Source organism: Triticum urartu, chromosome 2A (assembly GCF_056163025.1).
Source record: "Triticum urartu cultivar PI428250 chromosome 2A, HENAU_Tu73, whole genome shotgun sequence".
Taxonomy (NCBI): Eukaryota; Viridiplantae; Streptophyta; class Magnoliopsida; order Poales; family Poaceae; genus Triticum; species Triticum urartu.
The window spans coordinates 588,016,843-588,034,805 of NC_141874.1; the positions used below are offsets into that span (position 1 = coordinate 588,016,843).

A 17,963-nucleotide genomic window follows, 5' to 3' on the forward strand; every position below is an offset into this window, starting at 1 on the left:
AAAAGGTTTTCAACAAGTTCAAGGGGTTGACTACGATGAGACCTTCTCACCCGTAGCGATGCTTAAGTCTGTCCGAATCATGTTAGCAATTGCCGCATTTTATGATTATGAAATTTGGCAAATGGATGTCAAAACTGCATTTCTGAATGGATTTCTGGAAGAAGAGTTGTATATGATGCAACCAGAAGGTTTTATCGATCCAAAAGGAGCTAACAAAGTGTGCAAGCTCTAGTGATCCATTTATGGACTGGTGCAAGCCTCTCGGAGTTGGAATAAACGCTTTGATAGTGTGATCAAAGCATTTGGTTTTATACAGACTTTTGGAGAAGCCTGTATTTACAAGAAAGTGAGTGGGAGCTCTGTAGCATTTTTGATATTATATGTGGATGACATATTATTAATTGGAAATGATATAGAATTTCTGGATAGCATAAAGGGATACTTGAATAAGAGTTTTTCAATGAAAGACCTCGGTGAAGCTGCTTACATATTAGCATTAAGATCCATAGAGATAGATCAAAACGCTTAATTGGACTTTCACAAAGCACATACCTTGACAAAGTTTTGAAGAAGTTCAAAATGGATCAAGCATAGAAAGGGTTCTTGCCTGTGTTACAAGGTGTGAAGTTGAGTAAGACTCAATGCCCGACCACTGCAGAAGATAGAGAGAAAATGAAAGATGTTCCCTATGCTTCAGCCATAGGCTCTATCATGTATGCAATGCTGTGTACCAGACCTGATGTGTGCCTTGCTATAAGTCTAGCAGGGAGGTACCAAAGTAATCCAGGAGTGGATCACTGGACAACGGTCAAGAACATCCTGAAATACCTGAAAAGGACTAAGGATATGTTTGTCGTTTATGGAGGTGACAAAGAGCTCATCGTAAATGGTTACGTTGATGCAAGCTTTGACACTGATCCGGACGATTCTAAATCGCAAACCGGATACGTGTTTACATTAAACGGTGGAGCTGTCAGTTGGTGCAGTTCTAAACAAAGCGTCATGGCGGGATCTACGTGTGAAGCGGAATACATAGCTGCTTGGGAAGCAGCAAACGAAGGAGTCTGGATGAAGGAGTTCATATCCGATCTAGGTGTCATACCTAGTGCATCGGGTCCAATGAAAATATTTTGTGACAATACTGGTGCAATTGCCTTGGCAAAGGAATCCAGATTTCACAAGAGAACCAAGCACATCAAGAGACGCTTCAATTCCATCCGGGATCTAGTTCAGGTGGGAGACATAGAGATTTGCAAGATACATACGGATCTGAATGTAGCAGACCCGTTGACTAAGCCTCTTCCATGAGCAAAACATGATCAGCACCAAGGCTCCATGGGTGTTAAAATCATTACTGTGTAATCTAGATTATTAACTCTAGTGCAAGTGGGAGACTGAAGGAAATATGCCCTAGAGGCAATAATAAAGTTATTATTTATTTCCTTATATCATGATAAATGTTTATTATTCATGCTAGAATTGCATTAACCGGAAACATAATACATGTGTGAGTACATAGACAAACAAAGTGTCACTAGTATGCCTCTACTTGACTAGCTCGTTAATCAAAGATGGTTATGTTTCCTAACCATGGACAAAGAGTTGTTATTTGATCAATGGGATCACATCATTAGGTGAATGATCTGATTGACATGACCCATTCCATTAGCTTAGCACCCGATCGTTTAGTATGTTGCTATTGCTTTCTTCATGACTTATACATGTTCCTATGACTATGAGATTATGCAACTCCCGTTTGCCGGAGGAACACTTTGTGTGCTACCAAACGTCACAACGTAACTGGGTGATTATAAAGGTGCTCTACAGGTGTCTCCAAAGGTACATGTTGGGTTGGCGTATTTCGAGATTAGGATTTGTCACTCCGATTGTCGGAGAGGTATCTCTGGGCCCTCTCGGTAATGCACATCACATAAGCCTTGCAAGCATTGCAACTAATGAGTTAGTTGTGAGATGATGTATTACGGAACGAGTAAAGAGACTTGCCAGTAACGAGATTGAACTAGGTATTGAGATATCGACGATCGAATCTCGGGCAAGTAACATACCGATGACAAAGGGAACAACGTATGTTGTTATGCGGTCTGACCGATAAAGATCTTCGTAGAATATGTAGGAACCAATATGAACATCCAGGTTCCGCTATTGGTTATTGATCGGAGACGTGTCTCGGTCATGTCTACATTGTTCTCGAACCGTAGGGTCCGCACGCTTAACGTTACGATGACAGTTTCATTATGAGTTTATGTATTTTGATGTACCGAAGGTTGTTCGGAGTCCCGGATGTGATCATGGACATGACGAGGAGTCTCGAAATGGTCGAGACATAAATATCGATATATTGGAAGCCTATATTTGGATATCGGAATCGTTCCGGGTAAAATCGGGATTTTACCGGAGTACCGAGGGGTTACCGGAACCCCCCCGGGGGTTATTGGGCCTACATGGGCCCTAAGGGAGAAGAGGAAAGGAGGCAAGAGGTGGCCGCGCGCCCCTCCCCTCCCTAGTCCGAATAGGACAAGGAGAGGGGGGCGGCGCCCCCTTTCCTTTCCCTCTTCTTCCTCTTTCCCACTTCTCCTTCTCCAACTAGGAAAGAAGGGAGTCCTACTCCCGGTGGGAGTAGGACTCCCCCTTGGCGCGCCCTCCTTGGTCGGCCGCCCCCTCCCCTTGGCTCCTTTATATACGGGGCAAGGGGGCACCCTAGGACACAGAAGTTGATCTTCGTGATCGTTCCTTAGCCGTGTGCGGTGCCCCCCTCCACCATATTCCACCTCGGTCATATTGTAGCGGTGCTTAGGCGAAGCCCTGCGACGGTTGAACATCAAGATCGTCACCACGCCGTCGTGCTGACGGAACTCCTCCCCGAAGCTTTGCTGGATCGGAGCCCGGGGTGCGTCATCGAGCTGAACGTGTGCCAAGAACTCAGAGGTGCCGGAGTAACAGTGCTTGGATCGGTTGGACCGGGAAGACATACGACTACCTCCTCTATGTTGCGTCAACGCTTCCGCTTCGGTCTACGAGGGTACGTAGACAACACTCTCCCCTCTCGTTGCTATGCATCACCATGATCTTGCGTGTGCGTAGGAATTTTTTTGAAATTACTACATTCCCCAACAATGATATTGCTTCTATTTTGATGACCAAGTGATCATCAAGTTATGTTCTGGTACTGTAATGGCCAACTTAGGTTCTGGTACTGTTATGATCCTTCTGTCAAACTATGGCATTCTAGTAGTCCTGTGATGATCAACTGGGATGATGAACTAATCTAGTGCTACTCTAGTTATGATGATGGTGCTACTCTTGTGATGATAATGTTGTGCCAATGACCAAGAAGCCAGAAACCCATAACTTACCCTTGTGATGCTAGTCTTCATGCCTCAACGTCGATAAAAAGCCAAAAAGCTTACTTGATGCCTCGAGGTTGATAAAAAGCCAAAAAACCCTAAGTGAGCCTAGTTGATGCCTCGAGGTCGATAAAAAGCCAAAAAAAACCCTAAGTGAGCCTAGTTGATGCCTCGAGGTCGATAAAAAGCCAAAAAACCCTAAGTGAGCCTACTTGATGCCTAGAGGTCGATAAAAAGCCAAAAAACAGTAATTGAGCCTAGTTGATGCCTCGGGGTCGATAAAAAGCCAATAAACCTAAGTGAGCCTACTTGATGCCTTGACGTCGATAAAAAGCCAAAAAAGCTTACTTGATGCCTCGAGGTCGATAAAAAGCCTAAAAACCCTAAGTGAGCCTAGTTGATGCCTCGAGGTCGATAAAAAGCCTAAAAACCCTAAGTGAGCCTACTTGATGCCTCGAGGTCGATAAAAAGCCTAAAAACCCTAAGTGAGCCTAGTTGAAGCCTCGAGGTCGATAAAAAGCCAAAAAACCCTAAGTGAGCCTAGTTGATGCCTCGAGGTCGATAAAAAGCCAAAAAACCCTAAGTGAGCCTACTTGATGCCTCGAGGTCGATAAAAAGCCAAAAAACAGTAAGTGAGCCTAGTTGATGCCTCGGGGTCCATAAAAAGCCAAAAAACCTAATTGAGCCTAGTTGATGCCTCAGGGTCGATAAAAAGCCAATAAACCTAAGTGATCCTACTTGATGCCTCGAGGTCGATAAAAAACACCAGTTGCACAGAAACATACTTAAGATCACAATCATCAATTTGCAAGCATCTTACTTAAGATCACATTCAGCACCTCCAAATACCACCACATTTCGCAATAGTTCAAATCCATACATAATCATAGTTGAAGATTACTACATTACATCACCATAGTTCAGAAGTACTCATAGTTCAGAGAATTTAATCTACCATCATTACAGCAAATGCCAAACCACACTCTGCAAAAGGTCAGCAAATGCCAAATGATATTGCCCATTCTTCTCTTCCAGAACCACCTGCTTATCCATTTATGATGGCCTTCACTCCCTGCAGCTTCACATTGCTCTCTTCAACTGTCTTCTTCAACTCATCAATGTGGTTCTGCAAGTTCTTCCTCTCTTCAGCTAGCTTGAGCTTCATGTTCCTAATGACATTTTCTTGAGCAACTGCTAGGTTCTTAACCATGTCATACTTCTCCTGAAGCTTGTTGGTTTCAAGATCTTTCCTTTCTACCTCTGCCCTCCTTTCCTGAGCATCCAAAAGTCCATTCACATCTTCAACCAACTTCTCATAGCTCTCTTGTAGCTTCTTCTTCTCTTGTGTCAAGTCATGAACAGCAAATGAATGCAAAAGATTTTCCTCGGTCCTGTCTCTCCTACTTTGTTCATACATAAACCATAACTTGGCTAATGCATTCTCAAGGGTGTTGGGCCAAGCTAGATCAATCCATTCAACTAATCCACAGTTTCTACCTTCCTGAACAAAATCAGAATTAATATAAACAAAAACATTAGAATGCTTCCAAGCAACACTATTTAATTACTATCATCAAATTCAGAGCTTGAGCTTGCTACTTAAACATGTCCTCATGCTACTTAAGCAATGTTGTCCTGCTATAAAGTAAACATAATCAATCAAATGACCTAACATGTCATACTAAACAAGTTGCATCCTCTGTCCTGCTCCAGTAACCCATGCATATTCTGTCTTAAATTATTTATAGCATGCTACACTAAACAAAGTGACCTAACTTAACAATGTTGCCAGACCAAGGGGAAAAGATGCTGCCAGAGTAAGCAATTGCTTCTGATCCACTTTCCTAACTAAACAATACAACTAAACCTAACACTAAACTGCAATGCCTGCCACCACAGTACAGATCCAGAGAAAACAAAGGCACAACACAAACAAAGGCAGATTCATAGAAAACAAATCACAATATACCTTCTCAGCACAGCAAAGAAACCTCCTGCCAGTGTGGATTCCTTCGAAAGCAACACGCCTTTCTGCGGCCTTCCCATGTTCATTGCAGAGAATAAGCAACTCCGTTTCAGGTCCCGCGAAATCAGAGTCTTCAGTGGTAGCAGGGATCTGTAGTGCATAGGAATACCAGATACCTTAATTCTGCCGTCGTCAGAACCAGAGCTGACGTACTCCACGGTGTGCTCGCTGCTATCGGACCCATCGCTCCAGGACACCATGGCGACGCGGCGGGGGCGCGGCGACGCGGCTGCGGGTGCGGCGAGCAAAGCAGAGGAGCAAGACAGAGGAGGAGTGAGCGAGAGAGCAGCAAGACAGAGTGGGGAGTGGGGAGTGGGGGCAGCACCGACCGGTCTTTTGACCGGTCCATCAAACAGAGGCATACGACGCCGTCTAACGGCTGTCGGGACGGCCGACGATGCCACGTACGCAAAAAAAGGGCCCCACCTGTCATAAACAAGCTTAACTGACCCCGATCCGCCGATCAGTGCTTTCTGCAAAAAGATTACGGAAGAGATGGTGTTTTCTGCAAAAAAAAAAATGTATTGTAGTGGTTTTCGCAAACCTTGCCTTCAAAGTGGTGGTTTTGTGCAATTTAATCGTATTATGGCTATGCCGGTTGAGAGAAAAATGGAACATCTTGAGATGGGCCCTCATTTCGCACAACGAGCCCATGGAACAATTCGGCCTGAGCAAGACCCATTCAAGCATTTGAAACGTTCTCTGCCCCTCAAATTTTCTTTTCGAAACGTTCTCTGCTTTCAGTACTTGGTGTGGGTTCTTAAAAAAACAAAGTAGTTGGTGCGGGTGAGAACATTATACAGATATACGTACTACTCTTTAAATATTCTCCATCGGAATAAGAATTTGATTTCGGGAGCAGTTGGATGGAGTCACAGGCCTTGATTATGGTTAGCAGTACACGTCTGAGTACTCATACAAAACTTCACACTATTGTGTGGCTACAATACGTCACTTTAGTTACTTACAGAACATACAGAATATGCTCGGACATTTTTTTTGTCGTATATATGCGGAAGATATGAATTGACTTACAAAAAAAATGGTTAGAAAGAATTAGCTATCATCAATACTATATTGTGGAGGGAGACTCTTCATCATTGGCAGGTTGTTTCCTCGACAGGGCTGGGGAGATCAGTCTCCAAACTGCAGAGTGCAGAGGACAAAACGTCAGTTTTACTGCAGCAACAATGCTAGCCCGGACCATGTCCTCTGCAACCACATGCACAATAAGTAAATAATTCACAGTGAAGGAGGATTTGCAAATGCGACAGACAGTTTCCGAAAAAAACAGGATCCACATTCCTTAGAATTACTCCCTCCGTTCACAAATATAAGATGTTTTGGATATTTCAATATGGACTACATACGAACTGAAATGAGTGAACAAACACACTAAAACTTGGCTTGTAGTGTACTGAAACTGAAAGTGAACAGAGGGGGTAGCTGTTTTGTGAAGCGGAAGCAAATGTTTCAGTTAACAGAGCTGCATGGAAACAACAGGAAATGGCGACTTACCGTATATGCAAAATGCCAGCCATTCATTCATGATCTTTACCCATGTGCTTGCCCATCCAACATCTATGCTCCATCTGTTTGAGAAATGGGAGGATGTTACTAGATGGAATGTGGCAATGAAGCAGTATGCCACTGAAGGCAAGAACTCAACTATATTAGAACCGCATCGACGATTAAGCATGTTGTCACTTCAAATTAGGAAAATCTCGTAACAGATGGAGCATCGACGATTAAGCATCGACAATAGGTAAATTTCTGCACAATGCGACTTACTTTCTTGTTATTGGATGGTTAAGCTCCCAGCTTATGAATAGCATTGCAAAATACATAGCCCCCACCGCAAACACAATGTGGAAAATCTCGTAGCTGTAGGGGACATCCTCTTCCAACCGGGTCTCATCACTTCGAAACTGGAAATATAACATTTTGTTAGTATCGTGGGTAATGTGTACAACACTAAGGGGATTCATGACAGTTAGTATTAAATAAAATTCTCTTTCAGATTTTTTTTTACTAACATAGATTTGCATGACCTTGAACGGGAGTGGGTTCTTCTTTAGTACGAGTATTATGTACTAGACTATAATTCTGATTCTTGGAATAACTGATTAAGGAGGTTCCAATAGCCCAACATTGGTTGCTTGATGAACTAACTGTATTTTTGATGCAATTAGCAAAAGAGCTCCACATAGTGGTGCTTATAATCAAGAAAAATGGCAAAGCCCAGGTTGGTCCCTCCACCTATGGATGCGTGGAACAACTGATTGTTTGCATGAAATAAGGTGCCAAGAAACGATCATTTGCATACCAACTGAGAACTTGAATACTATATGCAGAAAACTCACAGTTAGAACTTACTTGAAAGGATCTGTTATTGATTCCAGTAGAAAATGTGGCCGACACAATGGAGCAAATCGCAATAATGAAGCTCTAGCAAAGCACAAAGCGATTAATTAGAACATCAAGACTGCATTTACTCGCACGAACTAAAAGAAAAGATATGCCCATCCAGAAAAAACAGTGAAATGCTTGCTTAACATATATTGCGAGTGCACTCTATCGGAAATATGTTGCGAACCCCACCACCCCCTACAATGCTACATGATGCGCATCACTAAGATATGTGTATGACTGAACCACCGACATAGTTGCGGTAGGCCCTTAATAAAGCTGAACAAATAGGATCCTCTCATTAGTTCAGGTGAGGCGCTAGGTGGTTTAGTTTTTTTTTTTTGGAAAAGGAGGTGGTCTAGTTTTGCAGGCTGGGAATCTTTGTTTCTTAGTGGAGCAGGCTCGGAATCTTCAATCTTGACACCAAGAAAATGTACAGTGAAATTTCGGTGCTAATTTCAGGGTACAATAATCTCCCAAGAGTGCAACAAGGTGATAGTTTAGAAACTAACATTTTTCACTTACAATTATAGTAGCCCAATTACCATCCTTGCCAATTTTCATCTCAGTGTAGCACTTTCCAGTTCGTGGTTCGCTGCACATTGCAATTCATGAAAATGAGTCGTAAATGCAATGTTAAGTAGAAGGGCAAATGGGGAATATAAATCTAAGAATAAGATAATACCTGTGTAGTGCAGACCAACAAAGGAACACAATATATGAGCCCATTATTCCAGAGGATAGAAGACCCTCATTAACCTTTTTAGCAAACAAAGTAAATTAAAATCATATACATTATGAAGGTTGAAGCAATGCAAAGCAAGTGAACACGGACAGTTTTGGGTATCGGTTAAACATAGAGGTGCAGCACTGCAGCAATAGGGCACTAGTATTGATTGCAGTTGTAGAACAGTAGCACAGGCACACCAATGTACTCCCTCTGTTCCAGAATAGATGACCCAACTTTATACTAACTTTGTACTAAAGTTAGTACAAAGTTGAGTCATCTATTTTAGAACGGAGAGAGTATACAATTGGAATGATCTGTTGTTCTGAACTTAGTAGGTTTCTAGAGTGGTAATGGGAAGAGATGGGATAGGGGAGACATCTGATCATTTGCCCCAAAGTTCATGTAACTTCAACCATTTGCCATTTATTTGAAATCTGCCTATTAGTTATGCTTAATACTACTTCAATGTTTTTTCTGAATCCTCTCTTTTGTCAACATTTATCTCAATTTAAAAGTTCCCGGTTGAATACTGTATCGCTAACTACTCTATAACTAAGTTGAGGCCTGGAGCTGCAATATTCTCGTACCTTTGAGTGCAGTGACACCGCCATCATTATCTTCACAAGGACTGCCGTCCATATAATAGTGAAGATGTTGAACACACATGATGAGTTTGGAACATACATAATATATAGCACGAGGATTCCGGCAAATGAGGCAATGAAGGAGACAGTTGACAAGAACAATCCGAACAGGCCGCTGAAAAGCACACAAAACATCATCCTTGTCATGGCCTGAAATAGTTTTAACATTGTGTTGAAGTATTGAGACACCAGAATACAGCTAATTAAATGTCCGAGCGTTCAATAATTATGTACCATTGATTTGATCCAGGAGCTGGCATCCAACGTTTATTGCACCATGATATGAGGTGGAGCATGCTTATAAGCTGGAGAATGAGAAATATCCTGGAGGAATACGAAACATAAATTAACTAAAACCTGTAATGCAACGTGAGTTTAGTGGAAATTTCAATACAATTGCAATATGCAATGGTTGAAACTTCTCAAATCTCAGTAATATAAACAAGAATCATTAAAATTACCCGGCACCCATTCGAGCAATTTCACCTGCAAAGGATATGGAGTAGATTTCTTCAGCCCACTAATGTTTAGGCTTGTTACTCAGATGCAAAGTTATAATGGAACTAGTGCTACTGAATCAATTAAACTTGGTTTTCATGTCATGTTTTCATTTTTTTTGTTTCCAAATAAAGGATCTGTAAGTTGCCGGTTTGGCCCTGACACTTGAATCATAGCCTCTCTTATATATTGCTGAGAGAAAAGGGAGAATTGCCAATGTATCATTGCAAACATGCTAATTACTGCACTATCATTGAAAAAAAGTGAAATGGGATCATTATAACACTCTGAGTCTCTGACTAGGGTTAATGGGTTTGACCATAGTAAAATGACTATACCTTCCTTACAATAACAACATGTGACTTGATATAATAAATTCAAAAGGCAATAAGGTGTTGCTTTTCACCGAATGTCTCCTATTTTCTCTTATAAAATATCATATTGACGCTTTTACCTGCCCAAAATTTGTAAGCTCACCATTCACCAAACGATCTACATATAGAATTTCAGTCTTCTTAAAAATAATGCAAGCGTCTTTTTAAGTTTTAACCCGTTTTTTGTATTTCCACCTTGAGGTTAGTTTGGGTAATTTGTTCTAAAAAAGGCTACGTACCATTGGAAGTTTGACTATTTCTCTCTTTGTAAGAAATTTACAGTTTCCAAATACAACACCTTTGCAATGGTACACTGAAACGAAATGAACTTATTTTGGGTGAAATGTAGCAGATATGATGATTATCATCTGAAGGAGAGGCAACATTTTTTAGTGTATCATTGGTGCACATCTATTAAGGTAACCATGCCATTCACTCTTTGCAGCAACTACAATGTGGCATACCACACAAGTGAGCAGAGAAGTGACTACTGTTAACTAAGTGACAGTTATGGGCCGAAAAGAAACTTACCATAGAGCTGGATGAAGATGTTAGGGATGATAAACGGGGTGACGATTGACACGGCATACACCAGAAACTTGAGGGTCCAGCATCCAGAATGCCACGAATTACGAACTCCCTGGAGCTTGCGTGTTCCAAATGTTGTGGCAAACATCACCCAGAAAAATATCTGCCGCTTGATGTAAGGAAGTGAACAAAAGGAACACAAACTCAAAGGGCAGTATGCAGACTGCAGCCAGAAATTCAGGTGCAAAACAAAAGAATTCCTATCCACTTTGTAGTTTAAACCAAGGATACGAAGCAACCCAAGCTAACCCGGAGCACCCCTCCAGAGCGGAAGCATTTGGAGTCCCCTGCTCCACAGACCGGGATATCTGAAGATCACAGCAGACAGCAGATCAGTACAGAGCACAGCAGATTCAGAATGTGTCGCCCATCGTTGATGGCAAATGCAGAAGGTTTGGAAGGAAATGCGGAGGGTGAACGTACGGTGCAGTCCGCCGAGCAGCTTGGCCCCGTAGTCCCTGATGAACCAGGCCAGCAGGTTGGTGGCGAAGAAGATGAGCCCGTAGACGTAGCGCGCCCTCAGCGACTGCCCCTTCCTCGCCTCGTACGCGCCGCTGTCTCTGTACAGCTCCGGCGCTTGTATCTTGATCATATCCCCTCTCGTAGACCCAATGCCGCTGCTGCTCTCGGCAAGCAAAATGGTCTTCTCACTAAGCTCGAGTCGAGTTCTGCGGAATTCACAAGCCATGGATCGATGAGGTCACCGGCTCGCTGAAGCTTAAACAACAATGCCATCCGGAATTCGGACGGGCGAGGAAGGGAGGGGATAAAGGAAGAAGGAGCAGGACTCACCGGCGGTGCTACAGCTCCGGCGGCGGAGGGAGACGGCTCCACGGCGGTGCAGAGCTGGTGGTGCTTTTTTACTTGGCTCTGTCTGCTCCGTCCCCGTCTCACTCGGGTCAGGGCATGGCTTCACCTGGCTCAGACGCGTGCCTCTTTAAAACATGCACGGCAGGCCCGCCGGTGGGCGCGGCCGCTCTCTCTGGTCGGAGTACAGCGGTCTGGACCGCCCGATGGGAGGATCGCAGGGCTGTGGCGCACTGACGGGTCACGGCCATGGGCCCCCCCGCCGTTGCTCGGTACGGCACCCCATTGGTTTCTAGAAGCGGGCGCTGCTCCACGCGTCCTGCGCCGAGACGACCGTTGGGGCGCGGCGATGGCGTTTAAAACCGGAGAAGAAAACGACCTCACATCACATTTGTGGCAGCGTTGGCTGTGCTTTCGCCGAGCTAGGGTTAACCTAAAGAATTTGTCCAAGAAAGGGGCTAATGTAAGGAAGTTTTGCTGGCCAAGCTGTTTGTTGCCCGAACGAAACCAAAATCTCAACCTCGTGCGCTTTTGTTTCCCGTGGTTTGGTATTGGTTCACTCGTTTGGGAAAGTTGTTGCTGCTTTTAGGAGTTTCATTTCATGAGGTTTGGTGAACGAATATTAGTACTCCAATCCAATAGATGGCACTCGAGATTTGATGAAGTGATAAAAGGCGTTTCCACTTACACCACGATGTTTCTTCTACTTTTTTAACACAGCACAAACGCATACCCTTATCCAGAAACAAGAATCAAGGGAGCTCCGGGACGCCCATAGAGATTAGACGACTCCGGCCATCCGTTTCAGTTGCCTGATGCGTTTTCGGTCATTGGATCTCACGCATGGAAGAGCTCAGCCGTTGGATAAAAAAACGACGTTGTAGCAATGAATAGTGCGCCCTTTAGTGAAAATATCACGTGTCACCACCTGTAATTTCCATGCCCCGCCGAGGGCACCAGTGGTATTTCCATGGCCAGTGCCACGTGCCTTACATCTATTTGCTGCTCCATCCTCAATTAGGGGAGACACTAGGGTTCGGTCTCTCTCTTTCCTCTCATTCTCTCTCACAATCCCGCACATCTCTCTCTCTCCCGCCATCGTCGTTGGCACCACCGTCGGCTTCAACCGCAACCAGCTGCTCGCATTCCTTTCTGTCTCGCTGCCCCTTCCCCATAGCTCCTCCTCCTCCATTGCCAGGAGAGGCTCAGCCTTGCTCGGGCCGCTGTCCGCTCGTCAAGTTCATGTGTCTGCATCGTCGGGAGGAGCGGAGGCTGCAGCTCACGCATATACTCCTTCGTGGACTGCAGCGGGCACGGCGCTCAGTGGACGCGTCGAGCAGCAGCGGATCTGGACGAATTGGTCCAGTGGTGGGAGGTTGACGAGCACTAGATTTTTTCTTTCAATGATAGGTGGACCCCATAGGGCCACACATTGATGATAACGTTAGTCAACATCGTCATTACTTAGGCGGTGACATGTCAGCCTGACTAGCAGGCCCAATCTGTCATAAACATGCTCAATCGAGCCAAATCCGCCGATCAGTGCATTTTGCAAAAAGATTATGCAAGACATGGTGTTTTCTGTCAAAAAATGTAACGTGGTGTTTTCTACAAATCTAGCCTTCAAAGTGGTGGCTTTCTGCAATTTACTCCCCAGGTACATGCGACAAGCCAGCCCACGCCGCACCAGAACAACAGCAGCTTCCATAGAATGGCACATACCAGCAGAACCACCACACTCCCAGCAAACAGAAGATTGTACTAACATGGAAAAACAATCTAGCACGCGGACACAGCAGAACAGAACAAGCATCAGGTGTGGACAGCCTAACCCCGTGCAATGGATAGAATGCTCATTATGTTTACATTGACAAAAAGGGTAAATTACAAAGCAACCACCACCAAGTTGATAAGTACATCACACTGTTGTAACTTGTAAGTCACTCAGTTACTATACAATGACTTGACAAGTCTATAGAATGCAAATGTACTTTAGTTCCACTAGAAGAAAAGAAAGGACACGTGTCCTAAGAATCTGCGGACAACATATCCATATAATAGAATGCCTCATGTAATCCCCTTGCCACTGGTATGCCTAATCAACATTTTCTTGCCGTTCCTTAGGGTGCTGGTAATGATAAAAATTCCTGCAGCGACTGAAAAGAGCCAAACTTGCATCTTCATGGGCATGAACATATGAAAGGAGTACTCAATTAAACAATACTGCCACATGTTGTTATTGTTGAGTATTTTAGAGTATCAAGCATAAGTGTTTACCTGGACTATCAGGACTGAGAATCGCGGGGATTGTTGAGACTAAAAATAGGGCCATGTAGGTGAAAGCATAGCCTTTACCAACAAAAAAAATAGCTGTAAACCCAATGGCAGATCTTGAGAAAAATTTAAGAGGGGGCCATGACTAAAGGGGAACAAATTAGTAGGCCGGGAGGGGCTAATCACTCGTTGAAATACTAATTAGGCCTAAAAGCTAGCATGCTCTTCAATGAATGCCAAAACTAAGGGGGCATGGCCCCCCTTGGTCTACGCTAAGCTCCGTAGTGTGTAAACGGCCAGGCAAACAAACATCACGGAGAGTTCAATGGAGGAAACCAATAGAGTGTCTCCTATAAGTTTCATGCACAAAGAACGCGTTAGAACCAAAAACTTTCATCGGAGATATAATAACCAACGAAAGAAAATCCTACCAAAGTTAGTCCAGTTGAAAATCGCGATAAGCAATGAAGTTGAGCCTGCTTGAAGTAGCAGGAGAAAAAGCCTGAAGTTTCTTTCGCTCCGAAACTTCATCAAGAGGCAATACACTGCAATCATCATAAGCATATAGTGAACCCGATTTAAACAAATTAAAGTGGAAGTATCTCGCTTTTAACAGGTTATGCCTTTCTAGTAACGGACACATGGGATGATCAGTATGTCAGTACATGATATAAAATACACACTGTTTCTTACTGAAATAATATGTTGTTGAGTTTGAATATTCAAGTAGTATAGTGTTAAATGATAAGATAACTTCTAGCTATTCCAACAATCCTTGGTTAACAAAATCTTTTTGTATTTGGATGTGTTCCTTTTGCTATCACCTCTTGTTACCGAAAAAGACTTTCGCCCCACTTTATAAATAAAGCAACCACCGATCACAAAGTCAACAAAGTACCAACCGCGAACACATACACACACAATGCCACCGCATGCAAGGTCTAACAGACAAGCACACACACAACAAACGGGTTCAGCTGTTGGCACAGTACAACAAGCCTAACACACCGGTACACATGCACGAACAACACAAACGGTGGTGACGACGACGCGGAGAAGATCTAATCCGGCTCCGGTGGTGGTGGGGGAAGTGGCGGAGCCATCCGGAGAGCCATCACGCGAAGCTGGGTAATGATGGAGGTGATGGCGTCTCTCTTCCTTGGATGGCTAAGCGGTCGCCAAAGCTGCAAGTAACCAGACCATTTGAACAGAGTGTCAGTACCGCAACGAAGAGGTATACGCTGAATCACGAGCCTATTCCTAACAGTCCACAACGTCCAGGCTAGCACACCGATGGTCAACCACCTAATGTGGCAAGACGAGGGTATTAATGCCTGAAGTTTGGCAAAGAGAGCGGGGAAGTTGTTGTGGTCCCAATTGCCACCCGCTATTTCGTGGAAACAGCTCCAGAAGAACTCCGCGGACAGACATGTGAAGAAGATATGGTTTAAATCCTCTTCGGGCCCACATAGCGGGCAACGCCCGTCGCCAGGGCCATTGCGCTTCAAGACCTCCACGCCGGACGGAAGGCGGCCGCGGATCCATTGCCACAAGAAAATTCTAATCTTCAGGGGGAGTCGGATCTCCCAAATGGTGCTGAGAGCCTCGGGTCTCGGGGAGGGGGCGATCGCCTGGTAAAGGGATTTGGTGGAGAATTGGCCAGATGGCTCTAGTCACCACTGATACGTCTCCAACGTATCTATAATTTTTGATTGCTCCATGCTATATTATCTTCTGTTTTGGACATTATTGGGCTTTATTATCCACTTTTATATTATTTTTGGGACTAACCTATTAACCGGAGGCCCAGCCCATAATTGCTGTTTTTTTTGCCTATTTTAGGGTTTTGAAGAAAAGGAATATCAAACGGAGTCCAAACGGAATGAAACCTTCGGGAACGTGATTTTTGGAACGAATAAGATCCAGGTGACTTGGAACCTACGTCAAGCAACCAACAGGGAGGCCACGAGGTAGGGGGCGCGCCTACCCCCCCCCCCCAGGCGCACCCTCCACCCTCGTGGGCCCCCTGTTGCTCCACCGACGTACTTCTTCCTCCTATATATACCTATGTACCCCCAAACGATCAGATACGGAGCCAAAACCCTAATTCCACCGCCGTAACTTTTTGTATCCACGAGATCCCATCTTGGGGCCTGTTCCAGAGCACCGGCGGATGGGGCATCGATCATGGAGGGCTTCTACATCAACACCATAGCCTCTTCGATGAAGTGTGAGTAGTTTACCTCAGACCTTCGGGTCCATAGTTATTAGCTAGATGGATTCTTCTCTCTTTTTGGATCTCAATACAAAGTTCTCCCCCTCTCTTGTGGAGATCTATTCGATGTAATCTTCTTTTGCGGTGTGTTTGTTGAGGCCGATGAATTGTGGGTTTATGATCAAGTTTATCTATGAACAATATTTGAATCTTCTCTGAATTCTTTTATGTATGATTGGCTATCTTTGCAAGTCTCTACGAATTATCAGTTTAGTTTGGCCTACTAGATTGATCTTTCTTGCAATGGGAGAAGTGCTTAGCTTTGGGTTCAATCTTGCGGTGTCCTTTCCCAGTGACAGTAGGGGCAGCAAGGCACGTATTGTATTGTTGCCATCGAGGATAACAAGATGGGGTTTTCATCATATTGCATGAGTTTATCCCTCTACATCATGTCATCTTGCTTAAGGCGTTACTCTGTTCTTATGAACTTAATACTCTAGATGCATGCTGGATAGCGGTCGATGTGTGGAGTAATAGTAGTAGATGCAGGTAGGAGTCGGTCTACTTGTCTTGGATGTGATGCCTATATACATGATCATACCTAGATATTCTCATAACTATGCTCAATTCTGTCAATTGCTCAACAGTAATTGTTCACCCACCGTAAAATACCTATGCTCTTGAGAGAAGTCACTAGTGAAACCTACGGCCCCCGGGTCTATCTTCATCATATTAAATCTTCCAATACTTAGTTATTTTCATTGCCTTTTATTTTACTTTTCATCTTTATCATAAAAATACCAAAAATATTATCTTATCATATCTATCAGATCTCACTCTCGTAAGTGACCGTGTAGGGATTGATAACCCCTTATCACGTTGGTTGCGAGAATTTATTTGTTTTGTGTAGGTGCGAGGGACTCGTGCGTAGCCTCCAACTGGATTGATACCTTGGTCCTAAAAAACCGAGGGAAATACTTACGCTACTTTGCTTCACCACCCTTTCCTCTTCAAGGGAAAACCAACACGAGTGCTCAAGAGGTAGCAAGAAGGATTTCTGGCACCGTTGCCGGGGAGTCTACGCAAAATTCAACATACCAAGTACCCATCACAAACCCTTATCTCCCGCATTACATTATTTGTCATTTGCCTCTCATTTTCCTCTCCCGCACTTCACCCTTGCCGTTTTATTTGCCCTTCTTCTGCTCGTATTTCCATTTGCTATGATGTCTTACTTGGCTCATTTGCTCGTTTGGTTGGAATAGTTGTTTATTTATTACTAAACAGATAACCTAAACATCTATGGGTCCTCATCCGCTTGCTAATCTTTTTAAGAGATCCAATTATGATGAACCAATTGCTAGTGAGTTTTGTGCACTAGATTATCTTTATGAAGTTTTGCTTGAAATTCGTGAATCTGGAAATTGTGATGAAGTACTTTATGGTGTGATTCATGATGGATCTTTGAATAGAAAGCATGATTGCAATGATGATAGTATAAATTCTATTAATGTCAATTGTGCTTATAATATGCAAAACCCTAAGGTTGGGGATGCTATTTTTGCTGTGTCTACTACTTGTTGCAATGATCATGATTGGGGTGATTCTTCTTACGATCTTGAAAATTTATTTAAGCCCCATGATGAATATGAGATTGATTATAATGTTTGCAATAACATTGAAAGTGGGTTTGGAAAGGTCATGACTTTAGTTAATGTTAATCCCAATATTTTGGAAGAGTGTCAACTTTGCATGCATGTGGATCGTGTTGAAAATATTTTATGTGATAGCTATTTTGTTGAATTTGCTTATGATCCTACATGTAATTATTATGAGAGAGGAAAATATGGTGGTAGAAATTTCCATGTTACTAAATTACCTCTCGTTATGTTGAGATTGCTATTGTTTCTTTCCGCTTCCTTGCATGTGCTAGTTTTTGCTTAACTTGATAATTTGTTTGCCTATAAGATGCCTATGCATAGGAAGTATGTTAGACTTAGATGTGTTTGTCACGTGTTTTATGATGCTCTCTT

General features: G+C 43.5%; 2 protein-coding genes across 3 annotated transcripts; both read right to left on the reverse strand.

Annotated features, from left to right (window-relative positions):
- Positions 1-4,353: 4,353 nt before the first annotated feature.
- On the reverse strand, positions 4,354-5,651 carry LOC147986070 (uncharacterized). Its single transcript, XM_087544439.1, has 3 exons — positions 5,501-5,651; positions 5,335-5,462; positions 4,354-4,866 (listed from the first exon to the last, which is right to left on the reverse strand). The coding sequence occupies exons 1-3, from the start codon at positions 5,589-5,591 to the stop codon at positions 4,411-4,413; spliced, it is 675 nt and encodes a 224-aa protein (XP_087400565.1). The 5' UTR covers positions 5,592-5,651; the 3' UTR covers positions 4,354-4,410.
- A 566-nt stretch (positions 5,652-6,217) lies between these two features.
- LOC125538951 (Serinc-domain containing serine and sphingolipid biosynthesis protein) lies at positions 6,218-11,563 on the reverse strand. 2 transcript variants are annotated; one of them, XM_048702273.2, is made up of 13 exons: positions 11,427-11,563; positions 11,058-11,302; positions 10,866-10,942; positions 10,578-10,737; positions 9,636-9,660; positions 9,409-9,498; positions 9,118-9,289; positions 8,486-8,559; positions 8,326-8,395; positions 7,768-7,839; positions 7,183-7,319; positions 6,910-6,983; positions 6,218-6,603 (listed from the first exon to the last, which is right to left on the reverse strand). In XM_048702273.2, exons 2-13 carry the CDS (start codon positions 11,224-11,226, stop codon positions 6,464-6,466), a joined length of 1,260 nt encoding a protein of 419 aa, XP_048558230.1. In that variant the 5' UTR covers positions 11,227-11,302; positions 11,427-11,563; the 3' UTR covers positions 6,218-6,463. The 2 variants fall into 2 exon arrangements, with proteins under 2 accessions (XP_048558230.1, XP_048558231.2); XM_048702274.2 differs by lacking the exon at positions 11,427-11,563 and having other exon boundaries at positions 6,218-6,537; positions 11,058-11,322.
- Positions 11,564-17,963: the final 6,400 nt, after the last annotated feature.

Excerpts from the sequence above, each read along its gene's own strand:
- LOC125538951 (XM_048702274.2), bottom strand. The coding sequence starts at position 11,322 with ATGGCTTGTGAATTCCGCAGAACTCGACTCGAGCTTAGTGAGAAGACC. Across the intron at positions 10,738-10,865 it reads GGGTTAGCTTGGGTTGCTTC|ATATTTTTCTGGGTGATGTT; the intron begins GTATCCTTGGTT and ends ATCAAGCGGCAG. Across the intron at positions 8,396-8,485 it reads TGTTGGTCTGCACTACACAG|CGAACCACGAACTGGAAAGT; the intron begins GTATTATCTTAT and ends TGCAATGTGCAG.
- LOC147986070 (XM_087544439.1), bottom strand. The coding sequence starts at position 5,591 with ATGGTGTCCTGGAGCGATGGGTCCGATAGCAGCGAGCACACCGTGGAG. Across the intron at positions 5,463-5,500 it reads CGGCAGAATTAAGGTATCTG|ACTCTGATTTCGCGGGACCT; the intron begins GTATTCCTATGC and ends CTACCACTGAAG. Across the intron at positions 4,867-5,334 it reads TTCTTTGCTGTGCTGAGAAG|GAAGGTAGAAACTGTGGATT; the intron begins GTATATTGTGAT and ends GATTTTGTTCAG.